Source organism: Malaclemys terrapin, chromosome 8 (genome assembly GCF_027887155.1).
Source record: "Malaclemys terrapin pileata isolate rMalTer1 chromosome 8, rMalTer1.hap1, whole genome shotgun sequence".
Taxonomy (NCBI): domain Eukaryota; kingdom Metazoa; phylum Chordata; order Testudines; family Emydidae; genus Malaclemys; species Malaclemys terrapin.
In genome coordinates, this window is record NC_071512.1 from 87091834 (window position 1) to 87118677 (window position 26844).

The 26844-nt window shown below is 45.4% G+C and overlaps 1 protein-coding gene across 5 annotated transcripts in view; it reads left to right on the plus strand.

The window, feature by feature from the left end:
• SLC44A5 (solute carrier family 44 member 5) overlaps nt 1–26844 on the plus strand; it is a 204363-nt gene that overhangs the window by 163683 nt on the left and 13836 nt on the right. For all 5 annotated transcript variants that reach the window (XM_054038221.1, XM_054038223.1, XM_054038222.1 and 2 more), the window contains 11 exons: nt 232–355; nt 1716–1799; nt 5090–5202; nt 5603–5734; nt 7634–7733; nt 11129–11221; nt 12780–12867; nt 14652–14914; nt 15813–15907; nt 16346–16449; nt 20099–20172. In XM_054038221.1, the coding sequence (XP_053894196.1) occupies nt 232–355; nt 1716–1799; nt 5090–5202; nt 5603–5734; nt 7634–7733; nt 11129–11221; nt 12780–12867; nt 14652–14914; nt 15813–15907; nt 16346–16449; nt 20099–20172 (1270 nt within the window). The remainder of the gene's footprint in view (nt 1–231; nt 356–1715; nt 1800–5089; nt 5203–5602; nt 5735–7633; nt 7734–11128; nt 11222–12779; nt 12868–14651; nt 14915–15812; nt 15908–16345; nt 16450–20098; nt 20173–26844) is intronic.

A 26844-nucleotide genomic window follows, 5' to 3' on the forward strand; every position in this document is an offset into this window, starting at 1 on the left:
GCAGCCAAGTGGGGATTTTTTGGATTGCAGTGGTCCCTAAAACTGGGACTTAGGCACCTAGGTCTAGGGTTTAGGTGACTGAATACCTTTATGGATCTGGGCCTCACTACCGATCTGAAATGGTTTACACACAGCTAAACACGAATTTGATGGCCAAAAAACATAATTTTAAAGTGGAGTTTGATAATAAATAAATGTATGTTATTACCCACCTTTTTCATTACTTAACAGTTCTTAAAAGATGCTTTCCTGACTTCTCCACGAAGAATGGGATTCTGACGGTGGCAAATCAGACGACATTCAAAGATGGAAGAGGGAAAACAAGAAATGTAACTGATCTCAGGGAAGCTGCAAAGTAGGTTTTTCCTTCCTCTTGTGCTTTTCTTTTGTGTGATACCTTTTGTTTATGTTCCAGGTCAATAAGTTAATGTATAGGTAGAAAAGAAATCACAATCAGTTATAGCAAATGACTGACATTAACCAACTGAGACATTGTAATGAAGTGACAGATCTGTACTTCAGTGCTTTTAAAATTCTATACCAGGAAACTAGCAAAGGATTTTTTTGTAGAGTGCTTTTCCATTTAATTTGGAGGTGTGTTGTTTGACTGATTGTCAGCCTGATTTTGTTATTTGATTGGTTCTCTCTGTGAAAGGTTAGCTTCACACAAAGCAACGAGTATAAATTCTAATGCTTCAGGGGACAAGCCACCCACTAAGGCTACCCCTGCCAACAGTTCTGGGAGCAGATCCTCACTGACATCAATGGAGCTTACACCAGCTGAAGATCTGCTCTCTGGTTTTTAATACCTGTCCCAAGGAGTGGGTATCCTAGCTAATGTTGTGGGACTGGTGGCATGTGGGACCTCTCAAGCCACTCCAGATAAAAAAACTAGCATCTCCCATGCTGGGCCTGAGCCAGGAGGAGAGGGAACTGCTGGCCCAGAGTAGCTTCTCTAGCCTCCATCCAAGTCCCCATTCAGACTGGGACCAGAGGGCATCCCCCCCTTCCCTTCCCTCAAACGTACCAACGCCCCCCCTCTTGCCTCACCAATGCTGACTCCAAACCCCACAATTTATCAAGCCCCCTACTCCAGCTGTCCCCAGCTATCATAAAGCCCTAGCTTTATTTCTTCCTAGCATTGTCCTAGGAAAATGTTTTAATGTTGGCGACTATTCTGGGGTTAGGAAAAAACCTCCCCTATGGGCAGGCTATTGTTTTACTTTTGCTATGCAGGTTTTTTTTTGTGGCTTTGGTACTGGTAATGCTAGAGCCATTATTGTATGGCTTCTGGGGGTTTATGGCAGATCTTACTACCAGCTGACTATATTTTTGTGACTTAATAAGTGATTGCGTCTTGTGATATTAATGTTATTTAGAATTTTTTATTATATTTTTTTTCCAGAGCTGTACAAGTGTTAACAGTTTGGGGGGCCTTTCACCCTCAGTGGAATTTCCTTGCCTTAATATTACTGTAACTGATGTTCATTTGTGTACAAAACCTGAGCTACAGCATCGTATTGTAACTTTATTACTGGCAATGACATTTCAAACTCTGTTTTGCCTAAAAAACCAAATGCTACAAATAAAGGCATGTTCTAAAAATGCTTTGTGGCATAACTTAGATTTTGTTAGTACATTAAGGACCTATTTGCTGCTTAAGTAAGATCTGTAGTATCTCATATAAGCCAAACTTTTTTTCTGTTTTGTTTAAGTGGTATCAATAATGTCCTTGATGCAAGATCAGTTGGGATGAAAATTTTTGAAGACTATGCCAGTTCCTGGCATTGGATTTTAATGTAAGTTTATTTACAGATATTGCTGGCTCCTACACTTTGTATCTTCCCAGGTGTGAATGGAGAACTACTATTAATTTATGTGTATGTCTGACATCCTACTGTTAAACTCAAGAGTCTCCTCTTATCACATACTTCTATCATGCACTTTTTGTAGATCTTATACACGATGTGAGGCTAATCCAGTATCCTGCTATGTCATCCATAACTGCACCCTGACATCAGTCTGTGGTAGATCTACAAGAGATGTGGGCATCTTCCCACACACAACATTGATGTGGGTTCTTCTCTCTCTTCATGGCCCATCTGTTTTGTTATTCCAAACCCAAGCATCCTTATGTAAAAAAACAGTTTAGTTTGCTAAGCGACAGCAGGGTAGTTACTTGTCATGTCATTTACAAAACAAAGCAAATGAATAGTTAAGGCCATCATAAAGCTTACACTGCTAACATAGTAGGTGAATGTATTGCATAAAAAAAATGCACAGTTTATCAACTCTTAATTTGCACCTGAAATAAATTCTTCCTGTTCTAATCTCGCAATATAAATTGAACACTAAAATGTTAAAGTAAAAAGAATGACTCTGAAGCTGAAAACTCAAGCACATGCTTAACCTTAAGCCAACAACAAGGAAGTCAATGGAACTACTCCCAGCATGGAAGGTTAAACATGTGGGAGTTTTTGCAGGATCCGTGCCTATATAATGTGCATATTAATGAAAACTTGTCAGGCTTGAATGCAGTACTATGGACAGATATTTGTGTTAAGAACTGTGTTATACTTCTGATAACATACTACATATACTAGATTATTCTAAGAACAGCAATTATTAGTAGTTTCTACAGTCAGTTGATAAATATACTGATAAGTGTACTCATTTTTCAGAATGATCCGTACTTCTGAAACTGTTGGATGAATTTTCTTTATACTTTGCCAAAACTTCCCTGTTTGGTTTCAGAGTAGATCTCGCTGTTCTCAGACTGAACATATTTTCCAGCTATAGAAGGTGTCTTAAAGTATGTCTGCACTGTAGTTAAACACCTGTGGCTGGCCTGGGTCAGCTGACTCTGGTTGTGGGGCTATCAAATTGGGGTGTAGATGTTTGGGCTAGGTCCCAAGCTCTGGGACCCTCCTCCACCCCTGCATGGGGTCCCAGAGCTCAGGGTCCAGCCCGAGCCGAACATCTACACTGCAATTTTAAGCCCCGCAGCCCAAGCTCCATGAGCCTGAGTCCGCTGACCTGGGCCAGCCATGGGTGGGTAATTGCTATGTAGACATACTCTAAGCTTCTTTCTACACTGCCCCAACCAATAGAGGGCAACTTCCTCACATACTCATAGTGCTTGATTCTGCTCCTGCTGACACCAATGGCAAGAAACCCCCACTGATGTCAGTAGGGGCAGGATTGGGTCCATAACTCCCACTGAAATAAATGGGAGCAAGATTGGGTACAAAATTATCCACACCTAAAATCATGAATTTATTTTCTACATCAATAGCTGGGCCATGAGTTTACAAGGAGACTTAACTATACAGGAAATTTGAAGCTAGAGGGAGACAAAGTAACGTTACGCAAAAGTCAAAGTTTCTAATATGGTCGTTTTTCAGAATGATCTGTACTGTTGAAACTATTGGATGGATTTTCTTCGTACTTTATCAAAACTTCCTCCTTCGTTTTCAGAGTAAATCTGGCAGTTTCCAAACAGAATGCAGTTTCCAGGCCAAAGTTGTGGGTATGATACTGTAAGGTTTTATAGTGGAAGCCAGTTGGTTACAACCTTAACTATGGAGAGATTCCTGCTTTTCCACAATACCTAGGAAGATCTGCAGCTTTCAGTACTCAGACCCCAAAGCATGTCTATTCACAGCAGCTCTGAAGAATGTGATTCACTTCAGCCACATGCATGAGTACTAGTGAAGACAGTGAAACTAGTTAAGCATGTACTTAAGTTAAGCATGTACTTAAGTGTTTTCCTGAATCAGGGCCCCAACCTCCAAATAGTCCAGCTGTTTTTGAGGAGGAAAGTTTTGAATAATGAACCATTCAGTGAGAAAGCAGGAGATGTCCTTGAATGAATTTTGGAAAGGGAGTAACCACACAGGGCAGAGAGGAGATTTATGAATGTCTTGTGCAGGTTATGGTGAAGAGCTCTCCAAAGCAAGCTGTGGCTCTTTCTTTTTCACTGTCGTCTGCACAGTTGTAAGGTTTAGAAGCCCAAAGAGATGGCTTACCCATCACAGTCATGTGGTCCTGAGTCTGATCAGTCTCACCTCTTTGATAACCAGCTAGGTAAGGGGGACATTTCAGAGAGCGATCACTAAACAAACTCTAAATTAATTGTTATGGATTTTGTATTTCAGTGGGTATGTCTTCAAAGTCCAGGGTTCATAATCATTTATTTTGTTTTGGACCTTTGCTAACGTCATCAAGAAATGAAATATTTTACTGGTGTGTCCCACTTGACTGTGTGTTGGGATTATATGTGAGAGGAGACTGGCTGTTCTCTCCTATGGCTGTACACACAGATACCTGTGTGCGTGTAAAGAGTTTACACAGCCATCATTGTTGTTTTTTTCTTTGTGACTTGCATGCTGGGAATGAAACCAGAATTCACACTGCCTTACCACTGATTTGAGTAGGCTAAAGGAAGACACTCACTGGGTAGCTGTTTTTCCCCCAATTGCACTGCTGGTAGGTCATTGCCAATGTCAGCTTTTCTCTTTCTTTTTAATGCACGTTTTCTTCCCAACTCCGATGCACTGCACGTGACTTGTTTGGAAGGATAGAAAGGAAAGTGTTTTATTCTCAAATTCAAAGTTCCTATCTACTTTTTAAAATAATGTTCTTATTTAAGAATCAAAATTGAACTAACCACACGTGTACACCTCCTTCCAGTTTGACACTTCTCTACCCTTGCCTAGCCACGGCCTGAAGACGTCACTGTCTCAGAACCTCAGCCGGTGTAAATCAGCACAGTCACAGCAATGAAGCTATACCAGTTTACACCAGCTAAGGAGCTGGCCCATCATTTATAAATGTGTCTATGAAATGTAATCAGACTGCCTAGAAACTTATCGCCCAATGGATGGGTTTCCAATAGTTGATGGTATCCAAACTTCTAAACACTCACCACTCATTAGACTTTCAAAAGGAGGTTTGGAATAAAATTTTAGACCTGTCATTCTGTATTGTGTGAAAGAGTGACCCTCCTTTTGCAGTAAATAGAATGCGCAAGGAGGAGGGATGCTCAAGCCTGTTTCCCTTATGTTCATGTCGCCTCCTGTCTTTCCAGCGGTCTGTTCATTGCAATGGTTGTGAGCCTGCTCTTCCTTGTGCTCCTGAGGTTCACAGCGGGGGTCCTCTTCTGGATTTTCATCCTTGGCGTGATTGGAATTATAGGATATGGTAGGTGTTTGCAGTTCCTCATTAAAGCGTGTAGGAGCTGAGAGATTTTGTTCTTACTGCTGATGTTTGTACAAGGAAATCTGTAATAATCAGGTGAAATATTGCATAGGTTTGACAGGGTGTTGAGGGTTTTTTTCTTTAAAGAAACGTATACTATGGCCTTGATCTTGCAAACGTTTACCACCACGTGTACACCCACATGTAAGCACTTGCAGGATTAGGCCTTCTGTATTTGCACCATGATTTCTTTTTTGTTCGTGTGGGTTTATAAGCCACTAGTCTTATGATCACCTGTAGTTTTTACCTGTATGGCATGTTGAAGGCAAAAAAAACCAAAGGCTCATTCATGTTTACAGACTCGTCAGAAACACTCAGCTCTTACTGGTTTGTTTTTCCAAAGGTATCTGGCATTGTTACTGGGAGTATGATCATCTTCAGGGGACACCTGGATCTGACCTCACGATCTATGATATTGGCTTCCAGACTGACTTCAGAGTATATCTGCAGCTGAGGCAAACATGGTTAGCATTTAGTAAGTGCCTTTTAAAATTAGTCTCTGTTAATGCTTAACCAGGAGAACGAATCATCAGCTGGTTGGTGCAACCTATGAAGTACCCCTTGTTACAGATGCTGAACAAATATCTTCCTTTAGATAAGTTTCTGGGATCTCAGTGCAGTGAAGGTTTTTATTATATTGTGCAGTTTTCAGGGTTACTAGTTTATCTGGCCTAGAATTTGGTCCATTCACATTACTAACAAATGTGGAAAACATGCAAAACTGGTAGAACACCACTCTTATTGTGCTGGGTTTAGAAGGCCAATGCTCAAACCACTGAGCTATCGCTCCCCCCCTCTTGGAGGTGGTGAGGGAGAAGGATTTGACTTGATTAGCAGAGAGCAAGACACTCCCTGGGGTCCTGGCCAGGTTGCAGGGGAGAGGGGATTTGCCTTTCCCCATCCATCCATGTACCATTCCTTCGGTATGGGCACCACATGCAGTGTGAAGGGAGGAAGGGATAGGATGTTAGATGGGGACCGAATGGACCATTGTCTGCATGACTGGCCAGTTCAGAAGAGGTGGCTGACCATGATTGGTCAGCTGCACTCTACCCTCACTGGCAACTGCCCAAGCAACACCCACTCTTTGGGAGTTATTGGGGCCTAAGGTTTGCAGAACTGGGTCTCCTGCATGCTGTGGGCCTAGCCAGATCAGCCCTCATGGGAAATAATTTTTCCTCTGGATAAAATTGGGTGACCCAAAAAAGATGGTGTTTTTTTTTTTTAACTTCCTCACAGCATGCGGGAGGCCTGGTTTGGTGGGCACCGCATTTATGGTGTTGCAGCTTTGTGCTCAGTGTCAAGCGTGGGGTATCTCCGGGTGTAAACATAAGCACAGGACTCGGGCATCTGCTGGCCAAACTTTGGTCTTGCTGAGGTAGGGGTGGTCTCTTAGGTCTAGTGCAGATTGAGGCATTTCCCATCTCTGCTCTCATGCCTTTGAGCCAGGAGGATGATAGGAGATCTCATCAACTGACTGGATACCAGGGATGATTTAGGCAATGTCTCCCTGACCTCCCTGACTCCAGGTTTTGTGGTTTTGGCATAAGGCTATGTCCTCCCACATTGGACCCTTGCTTTGCCTGCTAGGGCTTGGGATACCATTGACCCCATTGTTAAGATGATTTAACAAAGCTGCACAAAACCTATGTGCTGTGTCCTCTGTTTACCTGCATGTCTGGGACAGTGAACTAATGGGGGCCACTCACCACATGTTGCTGAGGTGAATCTCTTTAAAGTAATGCCCCTAGAGAATACTAGTGTTGTACCATGTGTCCCTATTCTCTCCTTGTACCTCGCTGTGATGCTGGCTTGCCCTGTATAAAACTGGGCCATTGACTTCAATGGAATTACTTCTGCATGACACCAGTGTGTAATGGAGATCAGAATCAAGCTCTCTTAATTAAAAGGCTGAATGTCCATCTATGTTTTATTCTTTTTCCTATGTCCAGAGACTATAAATTAGCAGCAATATAGTATAATCATTGAAAAATGCTTGTTTCTGAATAACCCAAAGTTTACTTTCATGGAGTGTATTAAGGATAAATGATATTTTATGCTAAGTGCTACAGACATATATTTTTAAATAGATGACTATATTTGTGAACTGTCTGACATTGCAATGCTCCACTTTCCTTTGTAAATTACGAACACTAATGTCCTCTGTCAAGGCTAGCAGCTTCTGTGGGATTTTCCAAGAATGTATTAAATGGGGATTGAAAGTTGGCCTTTGCAGTCACAAAGAGAGCAAGCATGTTCTAGCATAGGGTTTCTTGGCATTCATGACCAGGATTGTAAAGTACAAGGTGGAAACCAATGTAGAAAGGCAGTGTGTTGGTTTGATTTTTGAGGAGTTTAATTTTCATGCTTGCAGTGATAATACTTTGTATTGTGGAAGTCTTCATCATACTGATGCTGATCTTCCTGAGGAATCGGATCCGGATTGCTATTGCACTCTTGCAGGAAGGGAGTAGGTATGTTTCTCTGATTTATTGATTTTTTAAAAAAATTATAATACCCTCCTTGTAATACTCTGTTGGGACTTGATTCTGCACTGCCAGGGGCAGAATATGGTGGATAGAAGCACAAGGGAAAAAGTGCTAAACAGTCCAGGGAGTGCAGGGGAGCCTGATCCTGTATGAATGAGAGTGTGGCTTTATGGCTGCTAGGTTACTCCTGCCTAGTAGCAGTAGGAGGGGCTCATAGGAGAACATGTAGCTAGGCACATCATTTGCATGCTGAGGGAGTGCACTTAAGCCTTTATATCCTCGGACACACCTATTCTCTGCCCCTACATCTTCCCATTTTTTAAGGTAGCAGACGTACAAAGGTCTTCAAACATACGTTCATTCAGCACAGAGGACTATATCTAGCGCTGAATCTTGCTTGTGCCAACGTGGAGCTTCCTTTCATACTTGCAAAGGGAGCATAAAAATCTTGTGTGGCCAGCTGTGCACCAGACAAGGGCTTGTAGGATCAAGACCTTGGCATCCATCATAAATAGGGTCAAGTCTCATTGGCAACTAGCAGTAGGATTTTCAAAAGTGTTGCAGTGACTTAGGAGCCCAGTCCTGTTGATTGAGGCACTTTTGAAAATCCCACACTCAAAAACCTTCTGAAAATTTGATTATGCAGAGAAAGTACCATTTGAGAGTAAATATCTTTTAAATGTCTCCTTTAAACATTGGCCTGGTTACTGTGAGGGGTTTAACTGTATTTTTTAGAGTGAGGTGTGTGTGCGGGGGAGCTTGATATAATGCATTTGGAAGGCTTAGATCCACCCTACAACTTAGCTGACTGTCATATAGTGAAAAAAGCAACTAACGGGTCAAATTTTGCCTTCAGATCCAGGTGTGTTATACGCATTGATTTCAGTTATTGCTCAGATGAATTAGTGCCAGCGATGATATGATGTGCAGAATAGAGTAGTTAACACTTCTTCCTGTTAACAGTCTCACAGGCAGTTTCCAGGTAGTAATTTATAACTTCCCTGCATATACTTGGTCCTTCTAGTAAACACAGTGCATCAAATTCTCTCTATTGCACCAATGCAACCCAATTGACTTTGATGGAGTTGTGCCAGTGTAAATGAGGACAGATTTTTGGGTCAAGTGGTAGGCTACACATGTGTACCCAAGAACAGAATTTAGTGTAGAGAGCTAGTAGATGGTTGGTAGTCACAGTGCTACCAAATTCATCAGAGCAGTGCCGATTCTGAATCTGAATTGTGACCTCTTCCCTTCCCTGATTTTTCTTTTACAGTCCTGGGCATCCCAGTGCCTGTAGTATCAGGACTTAGAGAGTCTTTTGTGGAATTAGGAAAAGCTGAAGTTCCATAATCAACCTACTTATTCCCCTTTCTACAGCTATGCATGCAGGAAATAGCAGTCAGTTTTGGCAGCACTACACTTTATCCTTTGGATCCTGTTCATTATAATTCAGAAACATTTTACACACTAAGACACTTTTATTCAAAAATGTGACAGATAGAAACACTTCAGAAATTTCATAAACTTCCTGCTGGGAGGTAATAACATCCTCTAGTTTTTTTTAGCTACACTGAAAGGTCACTTGAGGGCAGTACTTTTACACTCATGTATAACACCTGAGGTGATACACTGTAAGTAATTACTGCACACCTAACAGACCATGCCCTGTATTCAGGATGATGGGAAATAAGTTGCTAATGACTGGGAATCAAATTATTTTTTTCAGTACAGTTTAACTATTCTTTCAGTAAAATTACAATTTATAATAGTAATAAGCTGTTTGGAATCCATTGATAGAATAGTTAACAAGCAGTTTGTTAGAGTAAACGGTCTGTGGCTTCACTGTTAACTAACAAGCCTATCATTAACTGCTGGAAACTACTGATTTGTGATTATTTCTTAAATAGCATAAAATCGTGCATGTCTGTATGACTCATAATGCGCTTGTTGTGCCTGTAGATCCAGGTATGATTTGGCAATAAGAAAACACTACTAGAATGTTGCCATTGACCTTGTTATCGCACAAGACAGATTAACTTATCCCCAGGGTCTTCTTATTTAACAGCAGGAGTGGAGTAAATTTGTCTTCCATTTGCTTTCTGTGAACTGGCTCCTGGAAGGCAGCTGGCAGCAGGAGTGAACAAGTCAGGGGAGAAGCACAATGGGGGAAGGAAAGGGAGGGTGGAATGGTCAGAGGAGCGTGTCAGGGGGCTGTGGAAGGAGAGGTTCAGAAGGAATGGGATGAGGTGGATTGGGGGAATGTAAAGGAAAATGGGAGAGCAGTGTAATCAATCCACATGCTTTAGACAACAGGCACACTTTCTATAAGTCACATGCAGTGAGCTGCCTGTACAATTATTTCCTATCCCATCACCACAGTATTTAAGTCAGAACTAACCATCCTCATTATTCCCCTGTGAGATAAGTGCAGTCATTTTCTACAGAGGCACTGATGGCTTAAGTAATGTATTTAATGCCACAGAGGGAATCCTTGTCAGAGCAGGGATTAGAACGCTCAAGTTCCTAGTTACCTGTGTCCACGCTCTGTCCACACCTTTTATTCATTGGGACTAGTGTCTGGTTTGTCAGCTACTAAAGCATAGGCCTCTGTCTCTTGAACTAAAAAAGAGCTTCCTTAGCTAGTAGCAGTAGAAAGCCCTTTATCCTTTCTGTGGGCCAGCAAATTTAGGCAACATCACATATATATATATATATATATATATATATATATATATATATACACACACACACGCACTCTTACACAGAAAAATTATAAATACATTACAGTGGTGAGGTAGCAAAATGGACTGTGACTCAAGAGAAAAGTAGAATATCAAGGGTCCAGAGCATGCAGTGCTCAGTAGAGCAGAAGGTACCCGAGCAGACTGGATCTGTGAACACTAGGAGGAAGGCAGGAGGAAGGATGTACAGGGGCCCAGAGGAAAGAGCAGGTCTAGGAGTTGAGTAGTTTGGGAACATGGAGAAGACAGGCAGTGGGAGGGGCAGTGTCTGAGGCAGACAGCAGTTGGAGGGATGTGGGAGCAGAGCGGGTTTATGACCCGGGATTGAAGGAAGGTAGCAGGGATAGGATCACGGAGGGCAAAATCAGTGGAAAGAAGGGGACTGGGAACAGAATATAGCAGAGATTTGAGGAGGGAAGCCAGATGAAGGAGGGGGAGGAGAAGAGACAAAATGAGACGGTGACAGAAGTGAGGTAGTAAGGAGATCGTACTGGCAGTGCTCTGGGATCCCAGCACTAGGTGACCCCACCAGTATCAGTGAAGAGAGAAGTAAAAGGGTTAATGCTAAAGGGCTAATAAAAAGTAATTTTTTGTTTTGTTATCATTCGAGATTTCAACCTTATTTTGTTTCCTTTGTAGGGCTATTGGCTACATAATGTCCACATTATTCTACCCCATTATCACCTTCATTCTCATTGCAATCTGTATTTCCTATTGGGCAGTGACAGCTGTGTATCCTTCTATATGTCTGAATATTTGTACCTCATTATCGCGGTAGTATCTGAATAGCTCACCAAATAACTGTGTAAATGCTCACCTCGGCCTTCGTTCTCAACGAGCAGTACATTGGAGGTAGAGGCAAAATCCTTACATAATTGTTTGTTTCCACTAAGGTTCTTCTCTTGATAGCTGATGTGGGATGAAGCCACTGTAGAAACCCTCACTTTGCAGTATTGAAATCCCTTTGTGCTTTCTTAGGAGACTCTGAAGAAGACTAACACCAACAGATTGTATTTTTCACAAACATCATCACCTGGAGACATACTTCACACCCACCCTATGTGCCCTACTGTTTACACAAGGAATAACTAAATGCACTTTTTTTCTGCCCTGCTTCTCCCAAAGTGGCTGGTGTGGCTGTGCAGGGTGAGATGCAGAATTGGGGACGGCAGTGAGGTTAACACATGTGATGTGTTAGTGTGTTTGTAGATCCAGTGGACAATACAGTGGGAAATGTCCTGCACCTGGATGTGTTGTATCTCTTTCCCTCTCATATCTTATCAAGTGGGTGCCTGAGGTGCTGTACGTAGCTCCTGTCTCATTGAGCTGTTCTGTTCCATCATGCTGGCTGAGACTGTATTATAACACCTTCAGAGAATCAGAGATGTTAGAGCAAGCTGTTAGGTCACCTAGTCCATCTCCCCACCAATAAAGGATTCTGTACACTGGGTTATGGTGTACAAGCAGGACATTATATTTTATTTAAAAAATAACAGTCTCAGGGAGGAATTTCCCCCAGTGGGCTCAAACAAGGCCCTGTGCACTATTTAAGTCCTTAATATGGGTCTTAAATGGTACATAGGGCTTTGGGTGAGCCCCCTGCACGGGGTTTATTCACCCATAGAGCGTATGGCCTGCACAAGACTTCACGTTCCTTAGCCCTGCATTCATTGTTTCTTAGTTAATTTGGGAGCTCTTATTTGCTCCTTTGCCATGGTTTTCACTGGCAGCTGCACAGCCTGATCTGCTCCCCACCCGCCATAACCACCAACAACCTCTCTGTAAAACTGCCTGCTACACAGAGGTTTGCCAAGCAGCAGAGGGAGGAGTCAGGAAGCCTTCACTGGATGAAGAAGAGTCTGTTATTTCTGCTCTGAGCAGTATTAACTCATTCTCTCTGTTCCCCACTGCAGCAGTCACCGAGCACGGGAACTGGCCAAGAGCCGCTGGCAGTAGGGTCACCGACTAGTGCATGCTGCCATAGTGATGCGTGCAGAGGGAACTAAGAGCAATGTGGAGGTAGCTCCTTCCCTGAGTCTGGGACGTGTGCAGACTTCAGGGCAGGGTTTTCCACAGTTCTCTAGCTTATGAGGAAAATGTAGATGTTACTTGTTAGTCCTTCTGCTTATACGCTGGCCACATGCATAGGAAGAGGTGGTGCTCTAAAACTGAATCTCTCTCCAACCCACACAGGTTTCAGGGTTAGTGATCCCCTATTATATTGTTTAATGTGTGATGGAATTTAGGGACCTGTGATTCTGTGAGTTCCTCCTTAATACAATTCACTCAGTTTCCTGTCTACATCAGGGGAACCTGTGTATAAAGTAATGGCTAATCAAACACTGTGCAAGTATGCAAACCTGACCTGTGACCCAGAGGTAAGCATAACTAATAACTGCCTATGGAGGGGAGAAAGAGGGGGCATGCTAATTATATTAATTTATTGACATTCAAGATATGTGCAGTGCTTGTTTAAAGACCATGCATAGTTATATTCCACTCATTCTTTGTGTTAGGTCGCATAATACTTGTTCAAAGCACTTTATAAGCACCAGGTAATTAATTCTCACAGCACCCCGGTGAGGAGGATAAGTATGAATAGCCCTGTTCTACAGGTGAGAAAACTGAGACACTGAGGTAAAGGCTTAAATTTTCAGAAGTGTCCACTCATTTTTGGTGCTTCAATTTTTGGATGCTCAGTTTAAGAGATACCAAAAGGCATCCACAATCAGTGGCCAGTTTTCAAAATTTGGGACTTAGACTTTTCCAAGACTGCTGAGCAAGTTAATGGCAGAAACCCAACTGGGCACCATATCTCTCAGCTTGCAGTCATATGCTCTTGCTACTAGACAATACTGCCTATCATAGCAATGAGGATAAATTAAGAAAATTTACAAAAAGCTTAGCAAATTTTTTGGCATTTATTGGGAGCAGTTAGGTCACGTTGGGCTCTAACTTTGTTTTGGGAGTTCTTCAAACACAAAAAAATGTTTATGAAGCCTAACATCAGTAGAAATGTTTCCAGATATTTTAAATGCCAATGGAAACAGCTTGTTTTAAGTAATAGGTAGCATTCCCGAGAAATGCATGCCTCCCAAGCACTACAGCACTCTGCTGATGTCTCTGAACCAAAGGAGACAGAGATTCAGGTCTGACCATTCTGTTTTCATTGTCCAAGCTGGGCAAATGGACAGAGTAAACAGCACAAATAGAGAAAAGTAAATTCAATTCTAAATTTTTTTATTGTTGTTATAATCTAAGCGGAGCCAGATAAGAAATTCTGTGACCGGATCCTCAGCTGGTGTAAAAAGTCATAGCTCCATTGACTTCTCTTGAGCTAGTGATTTAAACAAATTGAGGATCTGGCCATGAGTTTTAAATAAATATGACTAGCTGCTCTGTAAGGAAACTGAACAAGTTGTGTATCAGGAGAGGGGATTTGTGTAATTCAGATTCTGAATTGTTAAGCCCCAGTCATGTAAAGACTTGTGTATGTGCTCACGTTTATCCATAGTGAACGGCCCATTCACTAATCACAGAGCATTAAGTCTTTTTTAGTATTGGGTTTCTAATAAGGCCCTACTTGAATCACGGAATGATTGTCAAATAATTGCAGCTGAGTTGCAGACCAGACATGGAAAATCGTGGAAAAGTAATAATGGACCTTTATTAATTGTGGTAATTTGGAAAAGCCAAAGAAGATCTATTTGTTTAAGAAATTTTTGCTGGAACAATATAAACACTCAAGTATTATGTTATATCTGCTAATTTTTTTGATAACTGGACATTTTGCTGCAACTATATGACAGTCATTAATGCATGGGGCTAACAGTGGTGCTGTCAGCCCTGGGTGGCCGGCGGCCGGGGCTCCCACTGTCAGCCCCAGGCTGCTAACGAAATTGCGGTGAAAGCCTAATATTGTGGAATCTGCAATTTCCCCAATATCACAAATTAAGTAGGGCTTAGTTTTGAATTATTTAAATGAATTAAAAAACATTTACATTGAAGTTAGACTTCCACTTGTAGCAGGATTGAATGAGTTAGTGAAACGTCTAGCAGAATATATGAGATTTTTTGTGCTCAGCCATTTAATTTCAGAAATTGTCCTGACACATCCTCTTCATTGCTTATGATTATTTTTGTTGTTTTTCTTTCTAAACAGACTTTTAACACAACCAATGTGACCAAATTATGTGTTGGTGCTCAGTGTACTTTTGCTTTCTATGGGGGAGAAAGCTTCTATCACAAATACATCTTCATCTTTCAACTCTCCAATGCTTTTGTCTTTCTGTGGCTGGTAAACTTTGCAATTGCACTGGGTCAGTGTACCCTTGCTGGTGCCTTTGCCTCTTACTACTGGGCCTTTAGAAAACCTGCTGATATTCCAACATGTCCACTCTTTTCTTCATTTGGACGAGCAATACGGTAAGGATAAGAATCTGGAGTTTAATCTCTTTGTGTTTCCTAGCGCTGCTCATACTCATAAGGAAACAATTTCATTATGCTTAGACTATCAAAGGAAAACATTTATGTACAAAAGCTTAGTCATTAAGGGCTCAATCATCCTAGTTATTACGGACCTGCATTTTGCTTTTGACTTCAGTGTGAGGAGCAGATCCAAATTCATTAAGTGCCTGAATTTCAAAAGAGTAGAAGCTCTGAGAAATTGCATGCCTAACTTATACAAGCAATGCCTGCACCTGCATATGCAAATCTGTTATAGCAACCCTCTAATGGCTGTTAGACACCTAAAAAATACAAATGATCTTGCTGCAAACACAATAGCGATGTGTGGATGTATACATTTTTGTGCATGGGTCTGGACTTTTTGTTTTATTGAAAAATCAGGAGCATATTGACCAATCAGGAGCATATTGACCTATTGTGTAATTATTAAAAGCACTGTACAGTTTAAACTTAAACCCAATATTTAAATTTGTACATTAAAATTATATCAGTAATAATCTTTAGTTAAAATTAGCAAAGGAAATCACATTATGGATATAAACATTTTTACTACAACACAATTTATAGGCCTTTTGTAATTGTTGTATCTCTTATTCGTGTTGTATCTAGCAGGGCAAATTGTTCAGCTAAACACTAGGGTTATTCAGAAGCATTTAGCAGAGGCAACATTTCACAATCTTTCGTCAGCATCCAAGTTCTTAGCAAATTTTGCATTGTTGTTAATCTTTTTCAAAAGACTGTTTGCAGATTTCACAGTCCATAAGATATTTTTTTGTGATATTTGCGAAGGTCAGTTCAGTTACGTATTGCTGTTGTCTCCTGTAACACGGTAAAATACCTCTTTGTTTTGTATTAGATATCACACAGGTTCACTAGCATTTGGATCGTTAATTCTTGCAATAGTCCAGTTGATTAGAATAATCTTGGAGTACCTGGATCACAAGCTGAAAGGTGAGATTTCTGAACTTGCTGTAGAATATTAAGAATTCATCTTGTTTTCCTTCCTTTACCATGATGGTTCTTCAGCTATAAAACATCTAAGAGGCAAATCCTGGGCTGGTATAAATCACTATAGTGCCATTTGAAGTCAATGAATCTATGCTGATTTACCCCAGCTGAGTGTTTTGTCCTTGAAAGTTTAATATAAGAATTTTATGTAGGAGATGGATATGATATAATGTAGGGCTAGTGGGCTAGATTCACTCTGGAAGGGAGAAAATTGCAACTCCTTGCTCCAGTGATGGGACAGGATTCTATCTTGGGGGAGAGCTGGCAGCATTTCAAATACTGACCTATCTCCGGGGATCCAGCCATTGTGGGCAGCCTCTCCATATTTTAAAGACCACTCATCATGTGTCTGCATGTTCTGCTCTCCCTCCTTTTCTGCAGGTACACAGAACTCCTTTACGAGATTTCTGCTCTGTTGCCTCAAATGCTGTTTTTGGTGTTTGGAAAAATTCATAAAGTTCATAAACAGAAATGCCTACATCATGGTGCGTATTTTCTCTCTCAACATGTTCTAGCATCATGCCTGGGGCACTACAATCAGTATCTTAGATATAAGCCTCAAGGCATAGGCGTCGACTCCATGGGTGTTCCGGGGTTGGAGCACCCACGGGGAAAAATTAGTGGGTGCTCTGCATCCACCTCACCTCCTCCTCCACTTCCACCTCCTCCCCTGAGCACGCCACGTTCCCGCTCCTCCGCCTATCTCCCGTCGTCAAACAGCTGTTTGGCAGCGCTTAGGACTTTCCAGGAGGGAGGGGGGAGGAGCAGGGATGAGGCACACTCAGGGGAGGAGGTGGAGAAGAGGCAGGCAGGGGTGGGGACTTGGGGGAAAGGGGTGGAATGGGGGCGGGAAGGGAGCAGGGACTTTGGGGAAGGGGTGGAATGGGGGTGGGGCGAGGGTGGTGCAGGGGTGGAGGTGGGTTCGAGCACCCACCGGGAACAGTGGGAGTCGGTGCCTATGCCTTAAGATATGCCTACACTGCACACCAGTGGCGGGGATATGTAGGGTACATGTAGCTACATGCTGCAGTGACAAGTAGGCTGTTTCCACACTTATGTATAGCTACATGAAGCAGTGAAAGGCTCTGGCAGCTCCCAGATGCCAGAGCCTTTCCCTGTTGCTGGAGCCTTTCACTGCAGTAGGGAAAGTCTTCAGCAGCAGGGAGGCAGCAGGACACTACACTGCTAAAAATAGCCTAAACTGTGGCTCACCATCTAAACTGCTGTTTATACCTGTGCTGGGGGGCGTGCAGTGTCTGTACTCTACAAGCCTCCATAAGGAGCGTGCAGTATAGATGTATCTGCAGTCATCAAAACTAGGGTTACCATACGTCCGTTTTTTCCCCGACATGTCCGGCTTTTCGGCAATCAAACCCCCATCCGGGGGGAATTGCCAAAAAGCCGAACGTGTCCGGGAAAATGCCGGCCGGGCACTTCCTCTCCCGCGGCTGCTCTGCTCCTCCCCTGACTCTTCGGCTCTGTTTAAGAGCCGAGCTGCCCGAGTGCTATGGGCTTCAGGCAGCCCCCTTGCCTCCGGACCCCAGCCGCCGGCCGGGCACTTCCCCTCCCGGGCTCCGGCGGCGCAGGGTCCGGAGGCATGGGGGCTGCCCAAAGCCGGTAGCGCTCGGGCAGCCCGGCTCTTAAACAGAGCCGAAGAGTCAGGGGAGGAGCAGAGCCTCCGGCCGCGGCGGCTCTGCTCCTCCCCTGACTCTTCGGCTCTGTTTACAAGCCGAGCGCTATGGGCTTTGGGCAGCCCCCAGGCCTCCAGACCCTGCACCGCCGGAGCCCGGGAGGGGAAGTGCCCGGCCGGGGGCGCAGGGTCTGGAGGCATAGGTCCTGCCCGAAGCCCGAGCACTACCAGATTCATGGTTTGACAGCCAGCCTCCAGACCCTGCGCCCCCGGCTGGGCGCTTCCCCTCCCGGGCTTCAGCTGTGCTGGGGAAGCGCCGGCTGGGGGCGCAGGGTCTGGGGGCTGCCCGGCAAACCGTGAAGCCGGTAGCGCTCGGGCAGCCCTTTTCGCGTGGCTGGGAGTGGGAGGGAGGAGGGGGCGGAGTTAGGGCAGGGTTGGGGTGGGGAAGGGGCGGAGTTGGGGCGGGGCTGGGGTGGGAAATGGGCGGGGCCAGGGCCCCATGGAGGGTCCTCTTTTTTTATTTGTCAAATATGGTAACCCTATCAAAACTTTAATGTTTTGCTTTTTAGCTATGTCAGGCTTAACTTTGACTACAGTCTGTCACTGTTTGACTCTAGAAGGTAAAGAATTGGATTTTAGTGACTTTGGGGGAATTCATATGTACCTGCCCCCCAAAATGATAGTATCCTTTTTCTCCTCCCCCATCCCTCTTCCCCCCCCCCCCCCAGTACCCATCAGAAGTGGAGATACAGTATGACTGGTTAACATTCCCCCCCACCTGCAATTCAAACACTGATTTCAATAGGAATGTCACCACATCCTTCAAACACTGTATACTACATACCAACATGATGTTTTTGTTAAAATGTGCTGCTGTGAATAAGGAATTTACAGAACACTCAGCACTTGTACTCGCCAGTAAAATCATAGAGCCAAATTCTGCTCTCAGTTCCAGCGGTGTAATTCCAGAGGAGCTGGATTGGTTTCAGGGGAGAGATTCCAGATTTACCCCGTTGTAAATAAGAGCAGAATTCACCTGTGTTGTCTTGTTTTGACCTGAAACAATTTCAGTAAAAGTGTTTTGCAGTCAAAGAGCTGTTATCTCAGAGGAAGTGACTCTAATGCTTTCATTAAAACCCTATTTGCTCCAAAGGGATCTCAGAATTAGTGCAGTCTTCAGGGGAGGAAATTGTTCTTTCTACAGCCTTATCTGCATGGGGAAAATTGACCAGCATAGCTATTGTGGTATAATTTAACTATTCCAGAATATCTCCCCCACGTGGAGACACTATTCTGGAAAGAAAGTGAATTTACTAAATTGCGTGAGCTGGTAAATTACTCTGGAATAAAGTCACTTTTATTCGAGTCTCCACTCAGGCAGCTATTCTATAACAGCTAGTACAGAATAGCTTATTCTGCAGTAGCTATGCCAGTCAATTTTCCAACATAGACAAAGTCTTGACTTTTGTGTGTGTGTGTTTTTTTTTTTTTTTTTTTTTTTTTTTTTTTAAAGCATTTAATAACCTATATTAAAATAATACTGAGGTTGTCCAGGAAAAGCAAGGCATGTCCCTATTAAAGGTGTTGCCCTTTGGATACACTGTACATTTAGACATGCAAATGTAAATCCAAATTAACTCAACTAAAGTTCATTAGAAGTAGCAGTGAGCAGAACCTGGTCCCTGATAATGCTGCAGTTTTGCAGAGCTCTGAACAAGTAGGGCCTGTTTTGATCTTGCTCCAATCTTACACTGACTTCAGTGGAGTTACTCCTGATCTACTTTGGTGTGAGATCTGAATCATGTCCAGGACATCTGAGCTGTGTAATAAGCAGCATTAAGGGAGGGGGGGCCTGCCTTAGACGGATTTTGTTAGTTTGTGCCTCCACTAGCAAAAGGCCTGAGCTGCAGAGTTGAGATCTGGACTGAATTTCCCCAAAGGTCAGGGGCATTTGGAGCCTGGGCTTTGCTTCAGGTTCATCTGTAGCCTTAATCTTATTTTAAAGTGGCTTTTTTGCATTCAGTTATTGTGCCTAATCCTTGCACAAATCCCAGCAGTGGCTTTAGGCTTGTTTGTGGATGGATAGACCACAACGCCTCTCCCTATATACCCCTCAACTTGCTATCCTCAATTCCTCAACTGTAGGCAAGCTGTGGCAGAGACAGTGTTCCCCAGCTGCTCTATTTGGAAACCTAAGTATTGTCTCCACCTCCTGCCTTTTCCTCCTGTAAGCAGGTCACCAGAGGCTGCAGAGCCCCACAAACAGATGATTTGGAGAGGTGGGTGGGCTGAGAGATATTCTGTGACAGTCTGGGGAGAAGTAACAGGAAGCAGGCAGTGTATTGTGGGACAGTTTATGGATATGTGGAGGTGGGTGGGTTTGGTCACAGATGGGAAAGAACTATGTAGGGCCCTACATGTGTTCGTTTGCATAGGGCCCCAGAAAACTTAGGGCTGTCCTTGATTAGCTATATAGTTAACAATCTACTGTTACTGTTTTGCAGATTGCGATATATGGTAAAAACTTCTGCACCTCAGCAAAGGAAGCGTTCTTTCTGCTAATGCGGAATGTGGTGAGGTAAGCAGCCATGTTTCTTGTTGTTGCTATTACACTCTGAAAACTCACTTTTTCCCCTAGAAAATTAATTGTAACGGGTCCTGCCTTCACACATTGCTCTCCCTTTTAGCAGTTCCTCATGCATCTGGCAAGCCATAGCACTAGTCAATAGCCTGAGCTAGGATGATTTTATTTAACCTGACAGACAGCTTTGCTGCGGGTTAATTGGTTGACATTGTAGGTGGCTAGGCATCCCTGGGAGCTGCAGCAGGGCTGTCAAGAAAGCAGTGTTGCCTACTGACAACATTTCTATTGATTTCTTACACACCTCATAAGGCACCCATCACCGTGGTATCCAGGTGTAGCTTGCAAGGGTTGAGGTTGGATTCACATTTTTTAATAAGAGGAACAGCTAGATCTAAGCCTCAGAATCCCTGGAAGGAAACTTGGGGAGGAAGCAAGGGAGAGGGAAGGGGGCTGGGAGGGTAACAAGAAGGGAGGGAATGTTTTTGCTTTTAAAACCAAAATCTATAATAGGTATCTCTCCTGGTGTTGAACCCCAGCCCCCTCGCTCCATCGCTAGGGCTGCTGCTGAACTCGTTATGCTAATCAGCACTCCTCTTCCGTGCTCCTGGCTCTTCCTGTAATATCTGAAGATCAGAAAGAATGGGAGCAGGTTGCTGATTAGAACAAGCCCTTAGGAGGAGGCCATGTTGGAGCAATAGGAGGTAGCCTAATTACCAGCAAGAGGCACATTTAAGGAGGTTAGGTAGTTTAAATTATTCAGGAAAGGATAAGAGGACCTGGATGGTGAGAAGCAGGGAGGGAGAGACACTGAATGAGAAGAGAATGCGGACAAAGACTGGGGGAATGGAGTTTCTAGACAGAGGCAGGAGGAGAGGACTGAGCTGTATGTAAAGGTTCCAGGACTTCCTTGTGGGTGCAGCCATTCAGTTAAGCACCCCTGCCCATTGCATACCAGAGTTAGACAAAGGGCTGCACCTGAGGAGTCTCCACTCCTGTTATCAAGAGTAAATACCAGAACAGTGTCACTTCCAGCTTGCAATCCCATGCCACGGGGTGCTGTAATGGTTCCTCGCTCTCCCGTGGGGAGGGAGGCCACTCAGTCCAGTCCCATCTGGCCAGAACCAGAATCCACAGGACAGTCAAGAGCCCACCATAGGGCTGGGCAACCAACAGTCACAGTCAGACTTTAGCCTGGGTTTGGGCGGCTCATTCTGCCAGCCCTTAAACAGAGTCTATAGCTGAGCTGGGGCCTGGGCTTGAGGAGGCTCAGGCTGCCAGCGATAAAACAGGTTCAAGTCTGGCTTTAGCCTGGGCGGGGCTCGGGCAGCCTGCAAAGCAACAGTCTGTAAGGGAGCTGGTAAGGGAAGCTCCTTCTTCAGAGCTGGAGCTTCCTTGCACAGTGTAGGGAGTCGGCCACCCCGGGGTGTGGTGGCAGGGGAATGCGGGCCCACCGTATCCCAGTCCAGGGCCCTGGCAGGGGCAGGGGTGGCTGCCCCTGTGTCGGTGGGGATCTAGCCCCAACATGCCGACTGAGCCACCCCGGCTCTGCAGCCAACTGTTCCATGGCTGCCCCTGGACCACTTCCTGCCTCCCCAGGGTCCGGTACCTGTGGCCTCCAGGCCTCTTCCGGCTCCTTGGGGTACACCGTGGCAGGCACTCCGGGCCAGTCCTCATTGGCATCTGGGGATCGGGAACAGCCAGGCGTAGGTTCCCCTCGGGACGCTGCAGAACAGGCGGAGCGTCCTTCTCTTCCGCAGGCTCTGCCGCAACTGTGCTGCAGGGCCTGCCTTTTATACTTCCGGCCACGCTCCGGTACTTCTGGTGAGGGGGGCAGGGCGATCTAGGCTCTGCCCTCCAAGGGGAATGTAATGGTCCCTCACTCTCCTGCTCAGAGGGAGGCCACTCGGCCTCACTACAGGCCCCCGTAAAGCTAAGTTCAACTTCAGCCCTGGGTTTTGGGACTCAGGGCCCCTGAGTTCAGCCTCCATGTGCTGGGGCTTTGGCTTTGTTACCTGGGCCCCAGTGAATCTAACACTGGCCCTGCTTGGTGGACCCCCTGAAACCTGCTTGCGGCACCCCAGGGGGCCCCGGCCCCCAGGTTGAGAACCACTGTCTTACAGTACGTGTTAACTGTGTGTGCTAAACAATCTGTTGTATATAGCTGTGACACTCTGAGTACCTTTCCAAGAGCTTTGTGGGCCATGTCTGCATTACAAACTTTGGGCAATGCAAGTTACATCGGTATAAAGCTGCTGCAGATAGTATATCACTTCTGCGCGTGCGTATTTGGCTCCTTTTACAAGTGCTGCATGTACTCACCAGGGGTACTTGTATCGATGCATAATGCAATGCACAATGGGTAGGTATCCCAAATTGCAACCCACCACCATCCAGCACACTGTCTTTTGGGGAGATTAGTCAATGCAGGGTTGGGCAGACATAAGTCACATGAGTGATTGGGGCCAGGGGTCAAGTTCCCAGCGTGCAGCTGTCTCCATCCCATAATGTCACTTGTATCCCATAATTTTCTTGCCCCTTTTTAAAACTCCCACAAACTTGTGCAGCCATCCTCTCTGTTCGCCATCTCTGATGGAAGCATGGAGCCTATACAGCTCTGCACTATTGTCATAAGCATTGCAAGCACAGGATGCACAATCCTCCAGCATTTGGAGAGCCATAAGAATAACCCAATCAGGGCAGAACATGACAATTTCTTGGAGGACAGGTTACTGTGAGACACAGCAAGAACCATTTCAGGGTTGTTGGTGGCATTCATGGAGGAGCTGCAGATGATGGAGTGTCACTTCTGAGCTTGAGAAACTAGCACTGATGGTGTGATAGCATCGTAATGCAGGCTTGGGATGATGAGCAGGGGCTGCAGAACTTTTGGATGCACAAGGCCACATTCCTGGATCTGTGTGCTGAGCTCACCCCAGCGCAGGGACATCAGAATGAAAGCTACGCTGACAGTGAAGAAGTGAGTGGCAATGGCACTGTGGACACTTGGAATGCTGGATTGCCACCAGTCAGTAGGAAATCATTTTAGAGTTGGCAAATCCATCGTGGGGGACATTGTCATGCAAGTGTGCAGGGCCATTAATTGTCTTCTCCTGGCAATCTGCAGGACATAGTGGATGGATCTGCAGCAAAGAGGTTCCTGAACTGTAGTGGAGCGATAGATGGCATACATGTCCCTATTTTGGCACCAGACCACCTTGCCACAGAGTACATCAACAGAAAGGGCTGCTTTTCTATAGTTATGCAAGCATTGGTGGATCACCAGGGATGCTTCACTGACATAAGTGTGGGCTGATCAGGGAAGATGCATGACACGAGCATCTTTCAGAGCACAGGACTGTTCCGAAAGCTAGAAGCAGGGACTTTCTCTCCCGACCAGCAGATTATGATTGGCAATGTTGAAATACTTGTAGTGATCCTGGGGTACCCAGCCTACCCCTTGCTCCCCTGGCTCACCTTGGTAGCACCAAGGAAAGATTCAACTACTGGCTCAGCAGGTACAGAATGACAGTAGAATGTGCTTTTGGTAGATTGAAAGGATGCTGGCATTGTTTACTCATACTGTTGTAGGGTTACCATACATCCGGGTTACCGGATTTCCCCGGACATGTCCGGCTTTTTGGTCCTCAAATCCCAGTCCGGGGGGAATTTCCAAAAAGCTGAACATGTCCGGGGAAAATAGGGAGGCATAAGCCAGGGTCCGCCCGGCCCCAGCACGACCCACCGGGTCTGCAGCGCAGCCCAGCCACCCCAGCTACATTGTAGCGAGCTCGGGCGGGAGGAGTGGAGGGGGCGCAGCCGCAGAAGGTGGTGGAGGGGCCGCCGCTGCCCCCATAGGACGGGCGGAACGCGCGCCCCAGCCGAGCCCGCAGGACCACGGGGAGGCCGGGCTCAGCCAGCGGCTCGGGCTTCCCTCGTAGGCGGGGACCCCCTGGCCACTGGGGGAGCGCAGAGGCTGCAGGGGTGGGGGGGTGCAGGGGCTGCAGGGCGAGTGGGGAGCAGGGGTCACAGAGGCTGCAGGGGTGGGAGGGGTGCAGGGACTGCAGGGCGAGTGGGGAGCAGGGGTCACAGAGGCTGCAGGGGTGGGGGGGGTGCAGGGGCTGCAGGGCGAGTGGGGAGCAGGGGTCACAGAGGCTGCAGGGGTGGGGGGGGTGCAGGGGCTGCAGGGTGAGGAGGAGCAGGGCAGCCAAGGGCATAGAGGCTGCAGGGGCTGCGGGGCAAGTGGGGAGCAGGGAAGCACTTAGCAACCCCCAATCAAGACGAGCGGGAGGAAGGAGGGGGAATGCGGGGTGCTCAGAGGAGGGGACAGAGTTGGGGCAGGGACTTTGGGGAAGGGGTTGGAATGGGGGTGGGGTTGGGGGTAGGCCAGGGGTGGGGAAAGGGCGGAGTTCGGGCAGGGCCAGGGCCCCTGTGGAGTGTTCTCTTTTTTCAGTGTTGAAATATGGTAACCCTATATTGAATCTCAGTGGAAAAAACCCCATCCCAGTGGTTATAGCTGCCTGCGGTGTCCTACATAATATCTGTGAAGAAAAGTGGAAAGTTGCCACCAGGGTGAAGGGCAGAGGTGGAGCAGCTGTCTGCTGAGTTTGAACAGCCAGACACAAGGGCTATTAGAAAAGCTCAGCATGCAGCTATAGGGCTCAGGGAAGCTTGGAAGAGCACTTTAACAGCAAGCAACAATCATGTGTTGTGGTGTACTGTGCTCTACCTGGCCCTGCCGTTTTGAGGCCTGTTAGGAATTGTATGGTGCTTGGTGCACATCTATGAATATAACACTGTCAGTGCACCTATTCATTTTTACAGTGTACATTTGTGATTATTACCCTGTGTTTGTCACTGGTCCTAAGAGTTGTATCACACTGTACAACAAGAAGTGGCTGCTTTCAGAACTGCGAGGCACTATGCAGCATTAATAAAGATTAATTATTTTCCAGTTTTGTTTAGTAACAAAACTAGTGCAAAGAAAAATCTGTGCAATCTAACAGCAAATACATTAAGAACTTAATAAATTAATGGATCAGAACTTAACAAGGGGAAAGAACATTCATGTCCATTTTACCTACACATACTGCAACTGTGGATTTCACAGGTTAGTGTATGTGAAACTGTTTGTCCTTAATGTCCCCTGGGGTGAAGTGGTAGGGTAGGGATATGGCCCCTGACACCGCCTGGAATGTTGAGGGGAATATAGGAAGATGCTGTAATGGAGTTCTCTGTGGACTGCAAAGGGAGGTGATCCTGTGATTGTTGAATCTGTAGCATCTGGAGAAGTGTCATTATGTCCTGGTGAATATCCCTCTCCTGGGCCAAAACCCTGTATGATCTTTCCTTCTCTAGGATGTCTGCAATGTTTACCTTCCAGGCCCTTTGCCATGATATGATTCAGCACTGACTTGTAGGATCTCACTAAACATGTCATCCCTAGTCCTCTTCCTTCTCCTCTGTAAGTGGCTCAGGCATTCCATGGGTGTGGAAAGGGAAACCCCTCAAGATCACAACAGCAGTAACTGCAGATAAAACACACAGAGGTACCATTGTCAGTATAGTCACAATGTAAAGTGAAAGTTAAGATTCAGAACTTCCCTCCTTTCCTTGTTAAACCAGACATGCTTATGCACACTTCTGCTGTCGAGTACTTGTGCATGGCACCACTCACAGCACTGGCCAGAGTAAGTAAGGCCCACAAGGGTGAGGGAAATGAGGAGGAAATTTCTCAGTTGCATGAAACTATATGTAGAGGGCAATAGCACACTTACCTGAGGTTCTTTCCCCTGCATCGGGCTCGTCCATGCTCAACTGCCAGGACTGACTGGATGGGTGGAGTCTCAAACAGGTCCCGGCTTGTGTCATAGCTGGACCTCCCGGTCACATGTCCCCCATTCTCCTCCTCACTGTTCACACCGGGATCCCGTGACTTGGGCTCCTTGGAGGTATCCACAAGATGTTCTACAGGGTGGTAGTGGGGTCTTTGCCAAGTTCAGCATGCAGCTCTTTGTAAAAATGGCAGGTCTGTGGCTCAGCACCAGATTGACAGTTTGTCTCCCTGGCCTTCTGATATGCCCGCTGCAGTTCCTTTGCTTTCACAAGGCATTGCGGCTGATCCCTGTTGTACCCCTTCTCCTGCATCCCCTGAGCAATCTGCTCATAAATGTCCATGTTTCTGTGACTGGTCCATAGCTGTGCTTTCACAGTGTCTTCTTCCCACAGGCCAGGAGATCCAATATCTCCTGTCTACTCCAAGCCAGAGCACATCTGGAGTGTGTAGCCAGCATGGTCAGCTGGGCAGTTGCACACAACACTGGAGAACTGCGAGGTGTGCTCACCAAGCTGGATAATCAGGAAAACACATTAAAATCCTGCACATTTTTGAAAAGGGGAAGGGGACCTTCCAGTCTCAATGACCCTGGGCAGTGGAGCTATCAATTGTGACCAGAGCAGTCAGTGTCTGGCATTGTGGTATAGCTGCTGGAGGTCTGTTAGTTTGACATAAGTAACAGTCACATTGCATCGACCTCAGTACATCGACCATGGCTCAACACTGGTCATTGCTGTAACAAGCCACTTAGATCAGTGGGAGACAAATTTAAATGAAGACACATGCACAACTAGGTCAATGCAAGGTGGCTTATGTCAGCCTAACTATGTAGT